Source organism: Panicum hallii, chromosome 8 (genome assembly GCF_002211085.1).
Source record: "Panicum hallii strain FIL2 chromosome 8, PHallii_v3.1, whole genome shotgun sequence".
Taxonomy (NCBI): Eukaryota; Viridiplantae; Streptophyta; class Magnoliopsida; order Poales; family Poaceae; genus Panicum; species Panicum hallii.
The window spans coordinates 39,933,974-39,952,857 of NC_038049.1; the positions used below are offsets into that span (position 1 = coordinate 39,933,974).

Here is an 18,884-nt window from a genome sequence, read left to right on the forward strand (position 1 = left end):
TTAATGTAACTATTAAATTATTTAAATAGTAGGTTTCCTAAAGTATGTGATCTTTAATGTAACCATTGAATTATTTTTAAATAGATAATGACTTGATTATCGCCGGCCGTACGTTTACGCAATCGTATGGCCACTGCATCTACTCCACCTCTTTTTATCCCTCTCACTCCTCTCCCTCTCAATCTTATCTTTTCCCCACCGATACGTGCCCTCCCCTCCTCCTCTCCCCCACATGCCCTACCCTTCCCTCCTCTTCCCCCGCCGGTTCCTCTCCCTACTGCCACCTACCCTCCTATTCCGTCCTCCGCCGCAGCCTCCCCTCATCTTCCCCAGTGGCCGCCTTCCTGCACGGCGGAGCAGCTCGGCTCGTGCGGCTCGTTGTGGAGCAGGCGCAGCAGATCGGCGTGGGAAGGGCTGCACGGAGCGGCTCGGCGCGGGCGGAGCGGCGTGGGCATAGCGGCGGGGACAAAGCGGCTCAGGCGGAGCGGCGCGGGGCGGAGCGGCCTGGGCGGAGCAGCGCGGGCGGGTGGGACAGAGTGGACATAGGCGGAGCGCAGGCGAGCGCGCGGTGATGCGAGGGGCCGCGGCGGTGCCGGCGTGCAGAAGGGCAGTGGAGCGTGCGGGTAGAACAGCGACGGCGGGCGCACCGCAATGGACACCAAGTTGAATTTGTGCATTCTTTTTATTTGTAGGCAACTTATACTAAATCAACTAGCATTTTGGTAAAAACTCATAAGCATTTTAATTGGGTTAGTTATGTCTTTTTCCAGTCTCGTGTAAGCATTTTAATGTTGGTTCTTAACAAAACTATTATACAGAGGCAATAATATTGGTTACAGTAAGCAATAATATTGTTTTATCTCAGCATAACAATACAGTTCATTAAGCAATTTTGTTGAGTATCTTACATTTTATTTTTCATTGTTTTATGCTGTTTTAAGCAGTTTCGGTGAATCAAGTAGGAGGTGACAGCATATTTTTTGTACATCTATTCTAAATTGCTTAGGAGTTTATTATGATATGCTTTCAACTTTTAACAAAAGTGCTTTTGGGATTGTATGATAAAAATATCATCGAAACATATTAAAGTGAGATCTTATTTTGATTTTTTTGTTAGGGGCAACATAATAGTGCAATCGGATTTCAATTTTGATGCTCGATTGTAAAATTGTAGCATTTTCTAGACTTGAGATTGATTTTTGCATGCGCTAACGTTATCTTTTTGTCCTTATCTTACTCTGGTAATAGCAGTTGCGCTCGGTGCAGCGGGTAGCAGCTTTTTACTAAAAAAAGAAAAAGAAAGAAAAAGAGCAGGCCGCGTTGTATTTTGACTTTTCCAAAATGGGCGCCGTAGCAGAAAGCTAAACTACGGCCGGCCATAATTTATCAAGTCCTTTTAAATAACACATTTAGTTTTGTCCTAACTCAAACTTTTCTAACTTGACCATAATTAACATCGACAACATTAAATGTTTCTATTGAATCTAGCATGAAATAATTTTTAATAATATAGTCGAATGTCTTATGCATGTGGGTAAGCATGTGGTACAAAGCGATTTATAATTAATTTACCTTTTCAAAGAAAGGAAATTGGGTGACAACCTAACTAATATTAGGAAGCTGCAGCCCTCTTATGCTCCCCAAACCTCAAGACCTACCCTCACGCTATCATCAATTGTCCTTATTAAGCTTATAGGTCAAAACGGTTTTTGCTTGGATTGAAATTACATGTGTTTGCCAATGGATGAATGAAGTCAAAAATATATCTAAAAAAATGAAAATGGTATGAGCGGACTACCTTTTATGGCTGAAAAATGAAAACTTAGGAGAAACAATTTTAGAAAGTACAAATAGAGATATAGACATATTTTGTTTGTTGATGAGCAATGGATTTTGCACATAGTTTCCTCTTATCACGTTGTTTTCAAGATTGGGAAGGGAAGTTATAAATGTCAGTTTTATGCTGCTGTGCTAAGCAAGATGTCTGGTTTGAGTTGATGAATGGAATTATATCTCACAATGCAAAGTTTTATTTTATGTTACATAGCTTAGCATATCACTTAAATGGCCAATAAGAGTAGATGAAACTCAAGCCCTCGGAACGGAAGTTTTAAATAGCTTCCAAGACATTGGTAACTGTGTTCAATGAGTTTTAAAACTACAACCATCTCTCTGCTTATAAACATTATAATGTACTACCTTATTATTTATTTTGCTGATATGGCACCTTATTAAATGCAAATGAAACTCTCATATAATTTGCACCGAGAAAGGCTTTAAGCGCCCGGACCAAATCAACCTTAATATATGGCTGTGGGTTCCTCAAAAGTGAATACTTTGATCAAGTTTAGACATCATCCGTTTCGAAACATTTGAGGGCCTTAATTTTTAAACACAATGTCTGACATGTGAAGATACGCTATCAATATGAATTTTACAATGAATTTAATAAAATTAATTTGATGTTATATGCTATACTGGTACTCCTTTTTATAAATTAGGACAAAGCTAGAATAGAATATGTCCAAATATCAACAGTGTCAAAACATACAATTTGAAACGGAGTATATCCAAACTGTTTTATGAATATAGGAGAATGATCTATGACATGGCTAGAAAGATAGGTCTCGAAGGAGCCTTGGGTGAAAGTGTCAAAGTTCGACGCCCCCGGCAACACTCATAAGTGATAACAGCTACTAAGTGGAGGTACAAAATAACTCGATCGAAAATAATTATAACTATGTGCTGCATCTGCAGCTATGATAGATAATACGGGGGTGGATACCACCATCACCAAACGAGACTCATTCCTCAGTTATAACAATCCCATATAAAATGCTCACCATCGGAGCAATTGAGCAAAGGAGGCACACTGCCTTCGCAAATTGACTAATAACCATCAAGACAACTTTCAGTCTTCCGGCTAGAACTAAAGTATCACTTACATGAGCTCAGTTTGTGTGATAAACTGAAAGAAGAAACCCTGGAGTCAATCATTTGATACATCACCACCGCAATACACCAGGAAAGGACTCAGCGAATTCCCCATGGGATATCAGCTCAACCATGAAACGCTCCCAAACGTGAGCTCCAGGCACCCAAAATCTTCTACAGAACCAAAGCCTAGGTAAGATACAGATGTTCTCTGCTCTGAAACCTCGCAAGCATGACACCATGAAAACAAGCGTACACAAGCGAAAGTGCAAAACTAATCCTCATCCATCCCACCACCAGGCTGGGCATCTCTCCTGGGCCCTCCTGCTGGCTTTGCCATGATGATCTGCACAGTTCATGAATCCAACTTATGGACCATATATAATCTTATTGTCTAAAAAAGAATTATAACATTAGATTGGCAGTCGTACCTGGTCAACCCGTAGTACGGTGCATACAGCATCAGCTGAGTATTTCAGGGCAAAAAACCTGTGCAGGCAAAATAAGCAAAGTGAGATGTGCTAAAGCGGTAAGCAAAAGTAGCTCAAACCACTAAAGAAATCATGCAAATCCATTCCCCAAATTTGAAAAACCATAATGCGTATGAGGACCACTATGGTGCAATCATTTTTGGATTTCCCACAACATCTATGATAAAATCAGCACACCACAATGAGTACATGTTATAGTACGATGACACACACTATAGCTATAAAGATAAAGAGCATATTCAGAACAGCTTTCCACATGATTTCTAATTACATCTGTTCTTCCAATATGTTACTAGATTGACTTACTTTGTGACGTAGAGGTCCCATATTTTCAAGACAGAGACATCCTTGCAAACACCTTCCTCCAGGTCAATGCCAACTTTTGTATTACCAGCAGCATGCTCAGCATAAAGAGATGATATTATCTCCATTGCGTTAAGTCCAGCATTTTCAGATATGGTTCTTGGAACCATTTCAAAACTTTCAGCAAATTTTGCAATGGCATACTGGTCCAACCTGCATAATAGCTAACCATCAACATTGATGAGGCAAAACATTTATATAATTCACGGTTTCATGGTATCATCCACCAAACTACAAAAATTGATTGTAGTAATAAAACAGTTACATATTCAATAGATCAGCCCCAACTAATCGATAAAACTATATAAACTTGGCACTTGCCTCTAAATATGATGATAAAAAAGAAATCACATGATTGTCCCATCTATCATCGTGTCCCAATAAATTGACATCATACTGGATTCCACACATATCAATGAACATTGTCATAAACTAGCAACCTAATGCAATATGTTAAGACCCTTCTGTTTTTTAACTAGCAACATGTTTCAGATGTCCTCCAGCTAATATTGTATACATGAAAAGTTATTTAGTACAATGTTAGAATCTTACCCTGTTTCCTTCAAAGAAAACTCCTTCAATCTCTTTGCCAGTTCTATTTCCGTCGCAGCTGCACCAGGAATTATCCGACTGTCCCTGCACATTGACTGGTATAAAAAACAACAGTAAGATAAATTAACTAAACAGAAAAAAACATGTATTTATTCCAAAACAATGCAAAGAGGTAGATCGAATCTACTATAGATACCGCAGATATACCTTGTAAGTATTGACACCATCATCGACAGCTCTTTCAAGATCATCTAGTATACTGTCAGTACTGCCCCTCAAGACAACAGTAGAAACAGAATTTCCACCTTCCTCATTCTTGACAACAGTCACCTATAGAACAAACTATGTTGTGAGAAAAGAGTGAAGCGAACTTTATCTTCTGCAAAGGCACAAAGGAGGACAGAACATACTCGAGCACCACCAATTTCCTCCACCGAAACAGAGTCTGCATATCCTAATTCGTCCGCATTTGGTTGGCTAAGTTTCAACTGTTTTGGAAAACACGCAAAACCAGAATAAGTATGCTTCCACTTTGCAACAAGCATGGTTTAAAAACAGAACTTACAATTGCAACAGCCCCAGTAGTACGGCAGAATCTTCTCAATTCAAACTTTGAGCTGATTTTCAGAACCATTAGTCTGCAGACAGAACATCAATAAGTGATCAGACATGACAAGAGTTATCATCTACCGTACTTAAAATCCGACTTTGAGATGCTTTCGTGAACAACTTGAATTGAGGGTTTCAGAGAGGATACAGTATATATAATTGCCCTCCAGTCTAAAAGAATTGTTCAACAGAAAAAAAACATTGCACAAAACTGTTCAGATCAGGATGCATATACTCACTTGTAACGTTCACAGAAATGTAGCGCCATATCACCAACTGCGGCCCCACTAACAATAACCTTGGCACCTGAGTCAGCAACGGCTTTGATAAGCTCCTCCACCTTTGCTTCCTCGGTCTTAGCATAATTTTCTAGCTGCAAAAGTAATTTGTAGATTACAGAGTTTCCCATGCACCATAGAAGAGAAGCAATATCATGTGCTTCAAAGAACAAGTTAGGACACGGAGAGTTGAAACCAAATTAACTGCACATGAGACGAATCCACGAATTAAGAAACGGCAATGTACCGTTGGAAGCACAACTACTACAGAGTGTAAGACACTATACCTATTAATAGAAGCCAGCTTAGTTTGCAATACTCAAAACTATAAAGAATGCTGGGAAACGAGGAACAACTTCATGGCAGAAAGTGGAAAAAAGTTCATCATGGTAAGATCGTACCTGCTCAGCAGAATGTATCAACACAGTTCCCTTCGTTTCAGTTGCAGAAGTATCAACACCACCAGCAAACACTGCAATCTGAATATAGGTTGATCTTAAGACTTCAGAAAGAAACAGCACCAAACATCGTACGAAAAATACATGGTTAGGATTCCAGTGCATATTAAATTTCTAGAAGCTTAATAATATAACACATTAATGCACGTCGCATTTAAGTTCCACAATTTTATCCACAAATTCACTCTGTTTAACAGCAGTGTAGAATTAAAGGATACAGATACATAAAAAGAACGCTTTGTGATCTACGCAACCCTAACCAAACGTAAACAATAGATGCATGATTAAGTTGGCATGTCTTGATAATTATTAACCTGAGCATCCTAACAACAAAATACTTGTTGCTTGGTGAAAATACTCTGTAACTACACTACTAAAGTCACAACTTTCACTAAGAAACATCAAAAGTAATTGAATGGATAGAAGTATAGAACATAGACAGATAGGACTAACGTGTGATATGAAATTAAGTGTGGCATTTTGAGGTTACCTTTGCCTTTTCCGCCCTTTTGATGCTCCCAACAGCATCATTTTTTAGAACCATCCCGCGGACCACAGTAGAATTGTGCAAACCACCTCCAACCAGCTTAGCCACTCTAACATTGTCGACATTGAAGTTTGCAGGATTTTTGGGGCAAACTTGCATGCAGGCCTGAAGCGAAACAATACAAAAACCTAAAATTAGTTGATACCAGGATGACACATGGAAGAAATAGCTCTCTATAAGCTGGTAGGCATAGATTAGCTTACATCAGCCACAAGAGGACACAGTATATCCTCCTGGCCAAATTGCTTGCTCGCAACAGCTGATCTCATCCTCAACGCAACCTCCTCCTTATTCCTTACATCCATATTCTCAGAGCCTTTCTCGACAAGGTCCTCCAAGATCTCAATCGTCTGCATATAAAGGCACAAAGAACCTGCCATCAGACTGCAGGTTTCAACAATACAAAAGCCTTTCAATTGGGAGGGTAAGTCACCTTGTTGATGGCCTTGGTGTAGCCAATGATGATCTCGCTCGGATGCAAGCCCATCCTGATGAGCTCCTCTGCCTTCTCAAGCAGTTCACCGGCGAACGATATGGTGAGATTAGCCCCATCCCCAATCTCCTCCTGCTGTGCCCTGCTAGCTAGTACCAGGATCTTAGCAGCCGGGTGCTGAACCTCGAGCTCGTTCACGATGGTGGCAGCATCGTTTGTCACGAACAGCTTGTCCAAGTGATTAATAACCATTTTGTTCATTCCTGCATACAGGAAACAAGAAAAATTAAGCGTCCACCATAAACATTCCAGCATCTTAAGGACCAGCGCAACCTAATAATTCAGATGAGATTCACAGAGGGTAGCAGACTAGTAGTTCTGGACAATCTAATTGCTCGTGAACCAAACATTGCACACAACAATGAGCAATTTCAAAAGGCACGCCGTGCGCCAATTGTCTCGCACTACCCAAACATTCATCATAGCTCCAACAATCAGCTCCACTCCTCGCTCCAGATCCCCCTCACTCCCCGACCATTCACCCTACCAAGCGATCCCACGGCCTCCCGCAGTCACGCATACCCATCGCGGACGCTCTCCTCGCTCCAGATCCCCCCTCACTCCTCAAGCCACAGACCCAACCCAACCCAGCGCGAGAAACGCAAGGCACGAGAGAGCGCAACTCACCGTTAGGGCCGAGGGAGGTGCGCGTGATGGCGGAGAGCTCGCGGCAGGCGTCGATGTTCTTGAGCACGGCCTCCTCGAGCCCGGAGAGGTGGCGGTGGCCCTCCTTGAGCATCGACTGGATCCCGTACCCCGGCATCGCGCCCAGCCCCACCATCCTCGGTCTTCCGGCGGGCGGGAGGGGGGCGGCGATCTGGCGGCCGGCGGCGAGGCGGATCGGGGGAGAGGAAGTTTAAACCCTAGTGGCCGCTGCTGTGGGATGGCGTGCGAGTGGAGGCGGGGCAGATGCGGAGGGTGTTCTAGATTGGTGGGGAGGGGAAGGGACGGGAAGCCCTAGAAGGCCAGAAGGTTCGGCCCGGTTGGCTTGATGGGCCTGGTGGACCAGGCCGGGAAGGTGACACGACATTCTTTTTAATTGGAGGACTAATGGGCTTGGTTTGGAAACGGGACGGCAATTAATTGATGACCCCCGGCCCATCTTTCTCGCTGAGGAAGCTGATTCCGGTCTGCCACTGGGTCGCTGACAAGCGGGCCATGGTATCTGCAAGAGTGATGCGATGCGGCGCCTTTGGGTTGGAGTCGGACACAAATTTGCGATGCCGAAGCAGTGCCAAAGTTTTGATCCAAAAAAATGTAGAGGATTGTCAAATTCACGCGTGGTTTGCCATCGTGTGAAAGAGATAGCTTAGACTTTTGAACATTGTTGCCATCTAATGAAGTTGTTTTTCGTTGAACATTGCGGCCATTTTGATGAAGTTGTTATTTGTTCCAACTGAACTCTTAATTTCTTCCTTTTTTTCATAAAGGGATTATATATGAACTGATGATCTCTCAAATATGAGCACAAAACATCTCATGTGATCAGAAGTACCTAGTACAACAATCTTAATGCCGTCACCTACCTACAATCTACAAGCATCGCATTCACACCTCGCGTAAGCTCAAAGCAACACGAGAAGCAGAGCCGCCGTACCCACAGCCGCCGCCGCCGCCACCACTGTGGCCGCCGGAGCCTCCGACCCGACGACCTGCACGCTGAAGTTGCACTTGCCCCGCGACGCATCCTCGTCGACGACGACGGCGAGCCCCTGGAAGTCGCACGCCGAATCGGCCTGCCCCTGCGCCTGGTAGTAGGCGTTGAACGCGTACGACGCGTTCCCGCGCGCGTCCAGCGCGCCGCCGCAGCTGCACCTGTACCCCAGCGCCGTGCAGTCGGCGCGGCCGCAAGCGTAGCCGACGTTGTCCGCGACCCGCCCCGCGGCGTCGTCGCCGGCGTCTGGGTTCAGCACGCACCACCGACGGGGCAGGTACTCGACGCCCCTGGCCGGGACGGGCATCGTGGGGCGCCCGCCGCGGAGGGCGAGGGGGAACTTGGGCCGGCCGTCGAAGGTGAAGAGGCCCCAGTGGCGCTCGAAGTTTCCCGGCGCCACGCTCTTGGCGTCCTCGTCGATGAGCCCGAACAGGTAGACCTCGATGCGCGCGCCGGGGCGCAGCGGCGTGCCCTTCCTCGCCGCGAGGCGCCGGAGCAGCCCCGCGTAGAACCGCTTCGCCAGCGCCGGCGTGGCATGCTTGTCGCCGTCTGTCGGCCAGCCGACCTCGCCGATCATGACTGGCAGGTGGCCGAGCCCGACCCTCTTCAGCGCCGACACCAGCGTGTCGAAGTTGGCGTCGAACACGTTGGTGTAGGTAACCCGGCCGTCCACCACCGGCTTCGCCTTGCTGGCGCCGTCGAAGAAGGCGTAGTCGAGCGGGAAGTCGTCGTTCCCGTACAGGCTGAGGAACGGGTAGATGTTTACCGTCAGCGGCGCGCCGCTCCGGTTGAGGAAGCGCACCATCTCGGCCATGACCCCGGCCACGTCGGCGCGGAACCTCCCCGCCGACGGCACCGGGTCGCCCGGCGGCGAGTCGTACACGTCCGCGTTCACGGGGACCGTCGCCTTGACCTTGGTGCCGTGCCCGGCCTCGTCGAGCGCACGCTGGATGTTCCTCAGCGCCGGCACGGTGACGCGGTCGAACAAGCCGTTGTACGCCCGGAGGAACGGTTCGTTCCCCACCGCCACGAACCTGGCATCAAGAACGGACCAGATCGTCAACTGAAGGAACACTGCAGCGACAGCGACATCGCAGAAGAGGACGGATCAACAATGGCGAAGCGTGCGCACTTGATGTTGACGCCGCCGTCGAAGGTGTACTTGGTGACGTTCTCCTTCACCCACTCCCTGGCGCGGCCGTAGTCGGCGACGGCGGCGAGCAGGTCGTTGGGCACGGCGACCATCGTCTCGATGCCCGTCCCGGCGAGCCCCGCCATGGTCCGCTCGTCGGCGTCGAAGATCTTGACCTTCCGGAACCCGTTGTCCGCGAGCAGCCGCGCCACCACCTTGGGCGGCAGCCGGCGCGTCGACATCGTGCCCCAGTTCACCCCGAGCGCGTCCGCCGCCATAGCCACCGCCGCCACGAGAACCGAAGCGAGAACGCAGCGCAACGCCGCCATTGGATGGATCCTCGCTCGAGCTCCTCTCCCACGGCCAGGGAAGAAACGCACGCCCGGATCCGGCGGGCTTAAAAGGGAGGGATCGGCCAACGCGACCGGCCGGCCGACACCATAACGCAAGGGTACTGTTACGAAGTGAATGGATGCTGGCTTCACTTTCTGCGGGTGGAACAACCGCGGCTCGCTAGCTTTAGCAAAGCGGATCGCCGCTGGAGCATTCAATGGCGGTGCACGGTGGCGGAAATGATTGCCGGGGGAGGTTGGGGACTTGGTTAACGGGGGCGGGACGGAGGTCAGGGACGATCGAGTAGAGGGAGGACTCGGAGGCGGTTAATGGGATGCGTGGGCGGTGTTCGTGTGAGCCTCGGTGGCTGGCTGAGCACGGCTGACGTCTATCGAGGTGGGTGGAGGCGGTTTTGGGGGTCCGAGGCTGCGACGAATTGTGGCGCGCGCGAGCCAGGGGTGCAGGGTTACAGCGGCGATGACCGGAGGCGCTCTTAGCCGGAGTTGTGTGCCACGGCATCGGCTCCGGCCGCCACGGACCATATATGTGTTGCGTTCAACTGCGCGAGCTTCGCCAAGGACCAAGGTTCGCTGGTTTTGGTGACTCAGTAACGAAGAGAAAAAAGTAACTTTTTTATATTGGTCGCAATTAAATTTTTCTTGATTTCAAATTATTTTTTTTGTGTAGAACCAAGTACAGTATTAATAGCGGCTCTCTACTACGTGGCTTCATTAAAAATAGAGAAAAATCTGGTTTATACCCTCGAACTACCGTAAAAATCCAATTTTTAACCTTCAACTACAAAACCGAATAACAAGGAGCATCCAACTGTCGAAACCGGACAAATTTTATCCTTTGGGTGGTTTCGAAGGTGATTTTATATTTTTTTAAAAAATTAAAAATTCTAATTAGATCTAAAAAATCAAAACTAATTCATTTTAGATCTGGAAAATATGAAACTAGAACCAATTTTTTCTAAAAATGTAACCAATCTATTATTGTATATTTGAATCTTATTTATTTAAAAATAATAGGTATAACTACAAGCAAACAAATACAATAAGAAAATGGATCAGAATAACTGATAAGTAGAGTGCCAATAGATATGTTACATTTTTAGAAAACTTTTGATATCCATTTCGCATTTTTGATATAAAACAAATTACTTATAAATTTTTAGTTTGAATTTGAATATTTTTAATTTCTATGAAATAAAAAAACCACATTTGAAACCACCCAAAGGACCAAATTTGCGCAGTTTCGACAGTTGGATAGCCTCTGCTATCCGGTTTTGTAATTAAACGTTGAAAATTGGACTTTTATGATAATTCAAGGATTTGATGGATGACCTATCTAGAGATGCTATGTGGCGACTGCCAAATGGAGAAATGAGAGTTTAATTGCACTAATGCAAGAAAACCCAGGCTATAGCAACAAAAAAAAAGATGTTCTTACGACATGCTTCGTCCTTATTTGAGACCCACGCAAAATTGCTTGAATCAAACCATAGCAAACAAGCAACCTTACAGACAAAAAGGAATCAGGCATGAATGTTGACAAAGAACACACATTCCAAATGAGATCCCCAAGTTCCGGACAATGTATATGCTCTAAAACTAGTCATGCCAAATCCCATATGAAACTTCATGAGTATGGATTTAGATCAGACGCAGGACAAGTCCTATGAAAACTAGATATTGTGTTGGAGCAACGGCCACATTAGTAGCGGCCTGGAGTTAGACTTGAAATTGTACCATGAGCTCGCGCGGGCGAAGGCAGAGCTGCTCCTGGCAATGCGAGCTAGGGCAATGGTGAGGCCCGGGGAGCATGACATCACCAAGGACCACTTTCTGGGATCAGCATCCTGGAGGTTGCCTATGGGGACTGGCGCCCTGCGAGACACTAGGAGTCCAAGTATTTTTAGAGCAGGATGTGTTAGTTCATACCATGAACTGATTCAAACCCATCATGTTCTAGCCATGTATCAAAACCCCGGGAATTTGTAAGATTTTTCCGTGACTCTTTTCACCGATACTCCTACAGAAGTTCCTAAGGTCACCAAGAGTGGTTGAACTCTTTACAATTTCAGGCATGTTGTTGTTGTTGCTGCTGCTGCAAGGAATAGGTCGCTCACAGGCTCTTGGTTTAGATGTTGTTGTTAGAACCTTGTTTACTATAGAAAATCATCTGAATTCAGCTTCAAGATTCTTATGTTGATCAGTATGCTATTCATGATGCAAGGAATATTTTTCAAGAAATCAGTCCAATCGACAAACTTGCACAATTTCATCCACACCATCATCGTTGCGTGTGTTCATCTCCTTCTCTAGTGATCGATATTTGGTTGAGCTTCTTTGCGCTCAGGCATCGTGCTAACGGTACCTTGGTTAGTTGTTCATCTAGCTTTCTTCCATCCATCAATAGTTTAATGCACTGAATATGTTGGGGATCAGATTCGATTGGAAATGAAAGATATGAAAATAGTAATGTCTTACGTGAAATGCGATTGATCGTTATCTATTTCATCTTTTTTTTTGTAAATTTCATATCTCTATATTGTAGTTGAACTTGGTCTTAATGATTTTTCTGATTGTAGCATATGACCTGATGCCCTATTTAGTCCATTAAACTAGTGACAGATGAGTGAAAGCCGGATGAACAACTGACCAAGATAATTACGGTCAACCTGAACCTTGACCCCAAAGAAGCATAACGAAATATCGGTCACTAGAGGAGATCAACAAATCATTGGTAATGTTGTGTATGCAAATATACAAAGCTGTAAATTCCGACTGATTTTGTGAAAAAAATATTCCTTGACTCATGAATGTGAAATAGCAAATGGATCAAAACAGGACTTTGAACTGAATTCAAATGATGATACAAATAACTACGGTAACTCAAGGTTCCAGCAACAAAAATTTAACATTAAGAGAATATTGCAAACGAACATTACCTAGACTTCTAGCAAGAACAACATGCCTCATTCCAAACTCTGAAATTCTAAAAGAACGAACTACTCTTTTTGACCCCAAGAATTTTGGTAGGAATTTCGGTGGAAAAATTCACGCAATTCCTACAAATTCACGGGGTCCCGATGCACGGCTACACCGTGGTGGGTTCTACTCCGTTCAAGGTTTGAACGAGCACGTCCTGCTCTAGAAACCCCCGGACGGCCAGCGTCGCAGGGTGCCAGTCGCCGGAGACCACCTCCAGGATGTTGATCGCCGACTGGCAGTGGTCCTTGGCGACGGCGCGCTCGCCGGCCCTCATCATCACCCTCGCCCGCGCCACCAGGAGCTCCGCCCTCGCCCGCGCGAGCTCCCGGTACACCTTCGGGTCCAGCTCCACGTACACGCCGCCGTTGCTGCTCCGGCGAGGCGCGCCGACGTACTTCTCCTCGGCCTCGAAGACGCCGTCGGTGGCCTCCCGGAGCAGCTCGAGTGCGGCGCTGCACGCCGAGTACCCGGCCAGGCAGTGCGCGGCGAGGGGCAGCACGGAGCTCGTGACAAACCGCGCGAGCTCCAGCGCCGGCAGCTCGACGCTCGCCGCCGGCGCATCGAACCTGAACAGAGATAGGCACGCCGCCCACGTGTGGTCGTCGGCGTTCCGCGCCGCGCCACCCTGCGCGGCGGCCGCGGCGACGGCGTCCATGACGGCGCGGGCCGCCCGGCCGGAGCCGATCTTGCGGCTGAAGAGCCGGAACACGCCGTGCACGGAGACGCACCCATCCCGCGTGCTCCGCCGGACCACCCCTAGGCGCTGCAGCGTCGCCAGCGCCTCCTGCTCAGCGCTGCCGGCGAACGACGGCGCACGCGGCGAGGCGCAGGGTAGCTTCATCGTGCGCTTGAACCGCTTCCACGGCGTCTCGACGGCTACGGCCGCGTGGGCGGCGTCTACGAGCATCGCCGCCGGGATCGGCACCGGCGCGAAGAAGCTGCTGGCCTCCAGCAGCCGGAGAGACACCTCCTCGAGCCCGGCTGCCTCCCGCCCCAGCAGCGCGAAGCACGCGTCCAGGAGCTGCACCAGGCCCGGGTTGTCGCGCAGCGCGGCGTCGTCCCTGGCCTCCCACGTCGGCGCCCGATGCGGCGCGCGGCGCATCGCGCCCCGGAGCTCGGCCGGGCCGATGGGGACCTCGGAGAGCATCGCGCCGACGAGGGCGAGCCCTAGAGGCACGCCGCCTACCGTTTCCTGGATGTCCCGAAGGATAGCCGTGTCGTCTTCGCTGAGCGCGCGCGTGCTGCACTTCATCAGGCGCATGGCGTTGGACGCGTCGAGGTCTCCCAGCGCGAGCGTCCTGACCCCCTCGATGCCGCCGGCGAGCCGCGTTGTGACGATGACGCGCGTGCGCCGGCAGCCGCGTGGCAGGAGCTCCCCGACGGCCCGGCGGTCCCACCAGTCCTTCTCGCTCTCGAGGTTGTCGATGACGACGAGGTACGGGATGTCGCGGGCGAGCTCCTTGTTGATCTTGGCGATGGCGTCGCCCTCGATGTCGTGGAGGCTCCTGGCGGTGGCCCGCCCTGTAGACTGCAGGAAGCTGTCGCCGACGGCGATGCCGAGGTGGTCGGCGAGCTTGAGGTAGCTCTGGCGCAGGTACCTCGCCTCGCCGTGCACCCAGAGCACCTTCTTGTACTCGTGCCAGTGCCGGTGCGCGAACTCGAGCGCCAGCTCCGTCTTCCCGGCGCCGGACGCGGCGGAGATGCAGACGACGCCGTCCAGGAAGGGCCACTCGCTGACGAAGGCGCCGTTCGGATGCATCGGCCTATTCCTGGAGGCCTTGTCGTGGGCACGAGCGCCGCCGCACAGCATGGACTCCAGGTCGAGCAGCTCCTTCTCCCGGCCGACGAAGCCCGTGTTCCAGGGGAACGGGATCTCCAGGCCCGCCTCGGCGCGCCACGCCCTGACGGCCGGGGATATTGCCCGCCGCCCGAGCCGCGCGCCGAGGATCTCGAGCACGTCGAGGACGCGGTCCCGGAGGTCGCCGACGCGCACCTCCACCGCCGGCTCCGCGCGGGCCAGCCCCTCCACGGCCTCCCTCCACTCCTCCTCCAGCCCGTCGTAGGCCATCCAGAGATGGCCCCCGTACTTCTCCCACAGGTCACCGCGCCCCGCCACGACGTCCTCGGCGACGAAGTCGCCTCTCCTGACCCCGACGAAGACCGGCACGAGCGCGCCGCGGTCCAGGAAGGCCCGGACCTCCTCGACGGCGTAGGGGTTGCGCAGCGTCGTCGGCGTGACCAGGACCACCCCCACCACGGCCGCGTCCACGGCGGCCCGCGCAGCCGCGTGCGCCGGCGCGTCCCCGCACCGGCGCCGGTCGGCCGCGACGCAGGGCACGCCCAGCAGCTCCAGCTCGGCGCGCAGCCACGCCGCCATCCGCCGCGCGTCGCCTCCGTGCCCGACGTAGACGTCGCACTCGCGCGCCCTCGCCCTCGCCCTCCCCGCCGCCTCCTCCTCGCAGTCGGCCTCGTCGACCCCCAGGGAGGTCCACGGCGCCGCCCTCCTCCTCACCTCCTCCGGGTCCAGGATGCGGACCCCCCGCGCGGCCCCGGAGCTCGACGTCGCCGGCGCCATTACCTGCTCTCTAGCTCGCTCGAAGGTTTCTTGTCTCACTCGATAAGCGCCTAGATTCGGAGCTAGATCGCGTTCCGGTGAGTCCGAGAGGGGATCGCCGCGACGGAGCACTCTGAATAGGCGAAACTAGGAAGGAGATGATGGGATCCAAGAAGTGGCATTGATGAAGTGCTTGCATGTCCAGCAGTAGAAAACAAGGTTTCCAACTGGAGGTGAAGCAAAGCGGGAAAGTTTTGAACTGGAAGGTGCTTTGCATGGCAGAATTTTGGCATGGATTTTTTTAGCTATTTTTTTTGTTTGGAACGGATTAGTTGCTGATTTGCTGGCCAAAAATGTGGGGCCGGGGGATGGCAGAACTGTGAGCCCCTTATCATGGGATGGACGGCTGGGCATTGGTTTATCAAAGGACAAAAGGGGAATCAAATGTAGACGTTATTTCCACCTTTTTGTTTGTTTGTTTGTATATTATTATTATATTTTAGAGGTCATTTGTTAGACACTTTGATCCCATGATATACATATAGCATGGATTTAAAAGTATATAATCTTTGGAATGTCATGCATAAATGCATTCCAACATAAACTCACAAGCATAAATAGGCACTTCCAATGGCCATATGTATAACCATCACTAGGTGTATCTCTCTGAGATTTCATCCATAAATGCACCCCAAAAAATTTGCATGCATAAATATTGATAAAATTGCAAAGCCATATGCATGATCATGACTCAGATGGGGTCAACAGTTTTGTGTTCAAATAGAACTTTGATTTTTTATCGAGGAAAAGCACAAAATGACCGATGAAAAATTTGAATAGTATTTCGAGCAAATGTTTTTGTGGGAAAAAAATGGACCATGTGAAAGAAGATATATAATATCTTGGTAATCTTTTGCTAGGAGCATGCGAGAGTTGCATGGTGTGGAGGGTGTGCTTGATTAGCAACCCAACAAAATGCATCAATTCAAGAAGGGTAATGCACTTAAGTGCAAACCTCCAAAGGCAAGGCTGAAGTATGGCTTGGAATATTCACAGACAACTGGACAATTCAAAAAGTTTGCCAAAAAGATTCTCCAAATCAATGATGAATAAAAACCAAATCTTCCCTTTGTACATTTTGTTAATAGATCAAACAGGTTACGGTCAAGTGAAATCAAGTAGCTAGGCATACCTCAAATACTTATATACCAGAAGCAAGAGAAATCCGGTCTCGAAATTCCAGTCCTAGATAATTTGGACCATACTCTTACTGAGATCATCCATGCACCTTGTTGAACAACAAAAGAGTTAGCTAGCTACTTTTATACTATCAGATCAAACATAAAATGCAATAAACTTGAAATTTTTAGTCATCATCCATTGAGGAGAAAACTTTGTTAGTGAATTAGGTTGAAAAAATTCTAATAAAATAGTAAGGATTTCTTACATGAAGGATATACACACCTTAATGCAGATAGTAACTGGCTTACAATATATGACTAGATCTTATAACAAAATTTAAGACCCTCCTTGAGTCTCTTTTTCTTGAGCACCGATAATCCCGTACAACCTTCAAATTCATTGTATCAGAAGATAAACATATTATGCATATGAAATTTTTGCTAATAACCATAATTTAATATACAAATATGCTAATGGTTCCTCTTTCTCAATGCATAAAGGGTCCACAATTCAAAAAGTTTGCCCATAAGATGAATACTTGTTGTCAAGGTCTTTTAGCATCCTCTCCCTCTCCCCCCTCTCTCTACACACTAACACACGCCAAATGCGCTCCACACTCTGCTTGACTATCAATACGATAGATAGTATATTCTATAGTATATTCTACATATCATTTCACCATACTATATTCCTTTCTTGAAGTCCTAGAAGTGTAATAGCTAGACACCACACATTCGCTATCCGTGTCTTTTAAGGATCTCATTGGGTACATAGAAATATTCCTTTTTAGATACATAATGGAATAATTGGTGTGTTTTACAGTGTCCTAGATTTTCATAGGCTCATGCGGTATTTTCCCTTAGGACTGTGTACTCTTACATTATTACTCTATCCTTTTTCTCTCCAACATTATTTATTTTTCACTAAAAACATTGTCTTATTTTTACAATTTTCCCTACTGTGTATATTTTCTATTCAGTTTTCATTGTTACACAACAATTGAATTGCTCAAGCTAAATATGTCATTTTTATCTCTAATTTAGGGACAAATTTTTTGTGTGTGCTAAAGCATCCCTCTTGCTTTGCAGATATAAATATGGTATGCTGGCCCCTCTTATTCTTGGCTGGCAAATGTGCTGCTTCCAAATTATTGGGTAAAAATTCAGTTGGGATTCACTGAAGAAAATATATATAATATTAAAAAAGTATACTCTCCCTGGTTTAAATACATGTTATTCGAGCCGTCTAAACTCCTCCCAAAAACCTGTTATCCGAGATCTTCTAGGTATTTATCTATTTTCTTCCTTTCTTGCCCTTGCTAAATAAGTGTTATCACTGTCACAAATAAATAAAACATCTCTCTCCAACGTAGTGTAAACGAAGGGTAATATTATCATTTGATACGATTTCTTGTTCTTCTGCCCAACTTTAAAGTGACATGTATTTTGAACTAGGGGAGCAGTAAATAATTATATTTGAAGTGACATTTTTGGTGAGGTTGTGAGGGGGTTTTCTTGAAACTATTAGCACAAGCACAACTACCAAGATATCGCAACAAGGTCGAGGAACGTGGAATGCTGCATGACAAAGCTGCGACGAGGCTGGGACTGGATTGTTCGCACATTTCTAGAAACGTACGGGAATAACAAGAAGACATCTTTTTATGAATTTTCTTCCATGGTAAAGTTTTTCTAGATCATTTCCCAAAAAATTTTTCTGGATTTAATTAGGCATTCACCATGATACACCATAAAAGCTAAGCTCACATGGCGGCGTCGAGAACGTGTCCAGCCGGCGAACACAAGTCCACCACCCCTGACCACTCCTCGATGATGACGGTGAACGGGTGGTGGTCGGCCACAAACTCGAGACGCTGCAGCGGCGGGCCATATCCTCCACCGCGCAGGATCCTGGTGAACGCGCTTGGTTCTGTCCCTTCCTCGTTCACCTCGACGACCGCCTTGCTGACACCATGCCGCTCAGGAACGCCGGCCGGCCCGGATCATCGACCGTCTCCAGCGTGCCTCGCAGGTTCGCCGTGTCCCTGGAGAAGGGTAGGTGGGGCCCCATCCCCGGTAGAGCCCTGTCGAGCCTGCAGTCGTAGCCTCGTAGGAGACCTTGAACTTGGGCGGCTTGACAGTCGCCAGTACCCGTTTCTTGGGCACAGCGTCGCGCAGGACGCCAGGGAGGGAGCGCGGTGACCGCGTCCACCATGGCGCTGAGATGCCGCCGCGCGCGCGTCCGGGAGGAAGATTGACATGAGTACTCGGTGCTCCGTCCCTGCTTGTAAGGCAGCTTGAGCACC

The 18,884-nt window shown here is 48.2% G+C and overlaps 3 protein-coding genes across 4 annotated transcripts; all 3 read right to left on the reverse strand.

The window, feature by feature from the left end:
- Positions 1 to 2,811: 2,811 nt before the first annotated feature.
- LOC112902892 (T-complex protein 1 subunit theta) lies at positions 2,812 to 7,644 on the reverse strand. Of its 2 annotated transcripts, XM_025972083.1 has the most exons (14): positions 7,353 to 7,644; positions 6,666 to 6,928; positions 6,436 to 6,582; positions 6,176 to 6,337; positions 5,629 to 5,706; positions 5,189 to 5,322; positions 4,906 to 4,978; positions 4,751 to 4,828; positions 4,548 to 4,670; positions 4,341 to 4,435; positions 3,732 to 3,941; positions 3,366 to 3,423; positions 3,191 to 3,280; positions 2,812 to 3,108 (listed from the first exon to the last, which is right to left on the reverse strand). In XM_025972083.1, the coding sequence occupies exons 1-13, from the start codon at positions 7,504 to 7,506 to the stop codon at positions 3,209 to 3,211; spliced, it is 1,647 nt and encodes a 548-aa protein (XP_025827868.1). In that variant the 5' UTR covers positions 7,507 to 7,644; the 3' UTR covers positions 2,812 to 3,108; positions 3,191 to 3,208. The 2 variants fall into 2 exon arrangements, with proteins under 2 accessions (XP_025827868.1, XP_025827867.1); XM_025972082.1 differs by having other exon boundaries at positions 2,812 to 3,280.
- Positions 7,645 to 8,290: 646 nt separating this feature from the next.
- Positions 8,291 to 9,840, reverse strand: LOC112903282 (glucan endo-1,3-beta-glucosidase 8-like). Its single transcript, XM_025972519.1, has 2 exons — positions 9,512 to 9,840; positions 8,291 to 9,413 (listed from the first exon to the last, which is right to left on the reverse strand). Exons 1-2 carry the CDS (start codon positions 9,838 to 9,840, stop codon positions 8,291 to 8,293), a joined length of 1,452 nt encoding a protein of 483 aa, XP_025828304.1.
- Positions 9,841 to 12,949: 3,109 nt separating this feature from the next.
- On the reverse strand, positions 12,950 to 15,418 carry LOC112903817. The gene has a single exon (XM_025973013.1). It carries the CDS (start codon positions 15,416 to 15,418, stop codon positions 12,950 to 12,952), a length of 2,469 nt encoding a protein of 822 aa, XP_025828798.1.
- Positions 15,419 to 18,884: the final 3,466 nt, after the last annotated feature.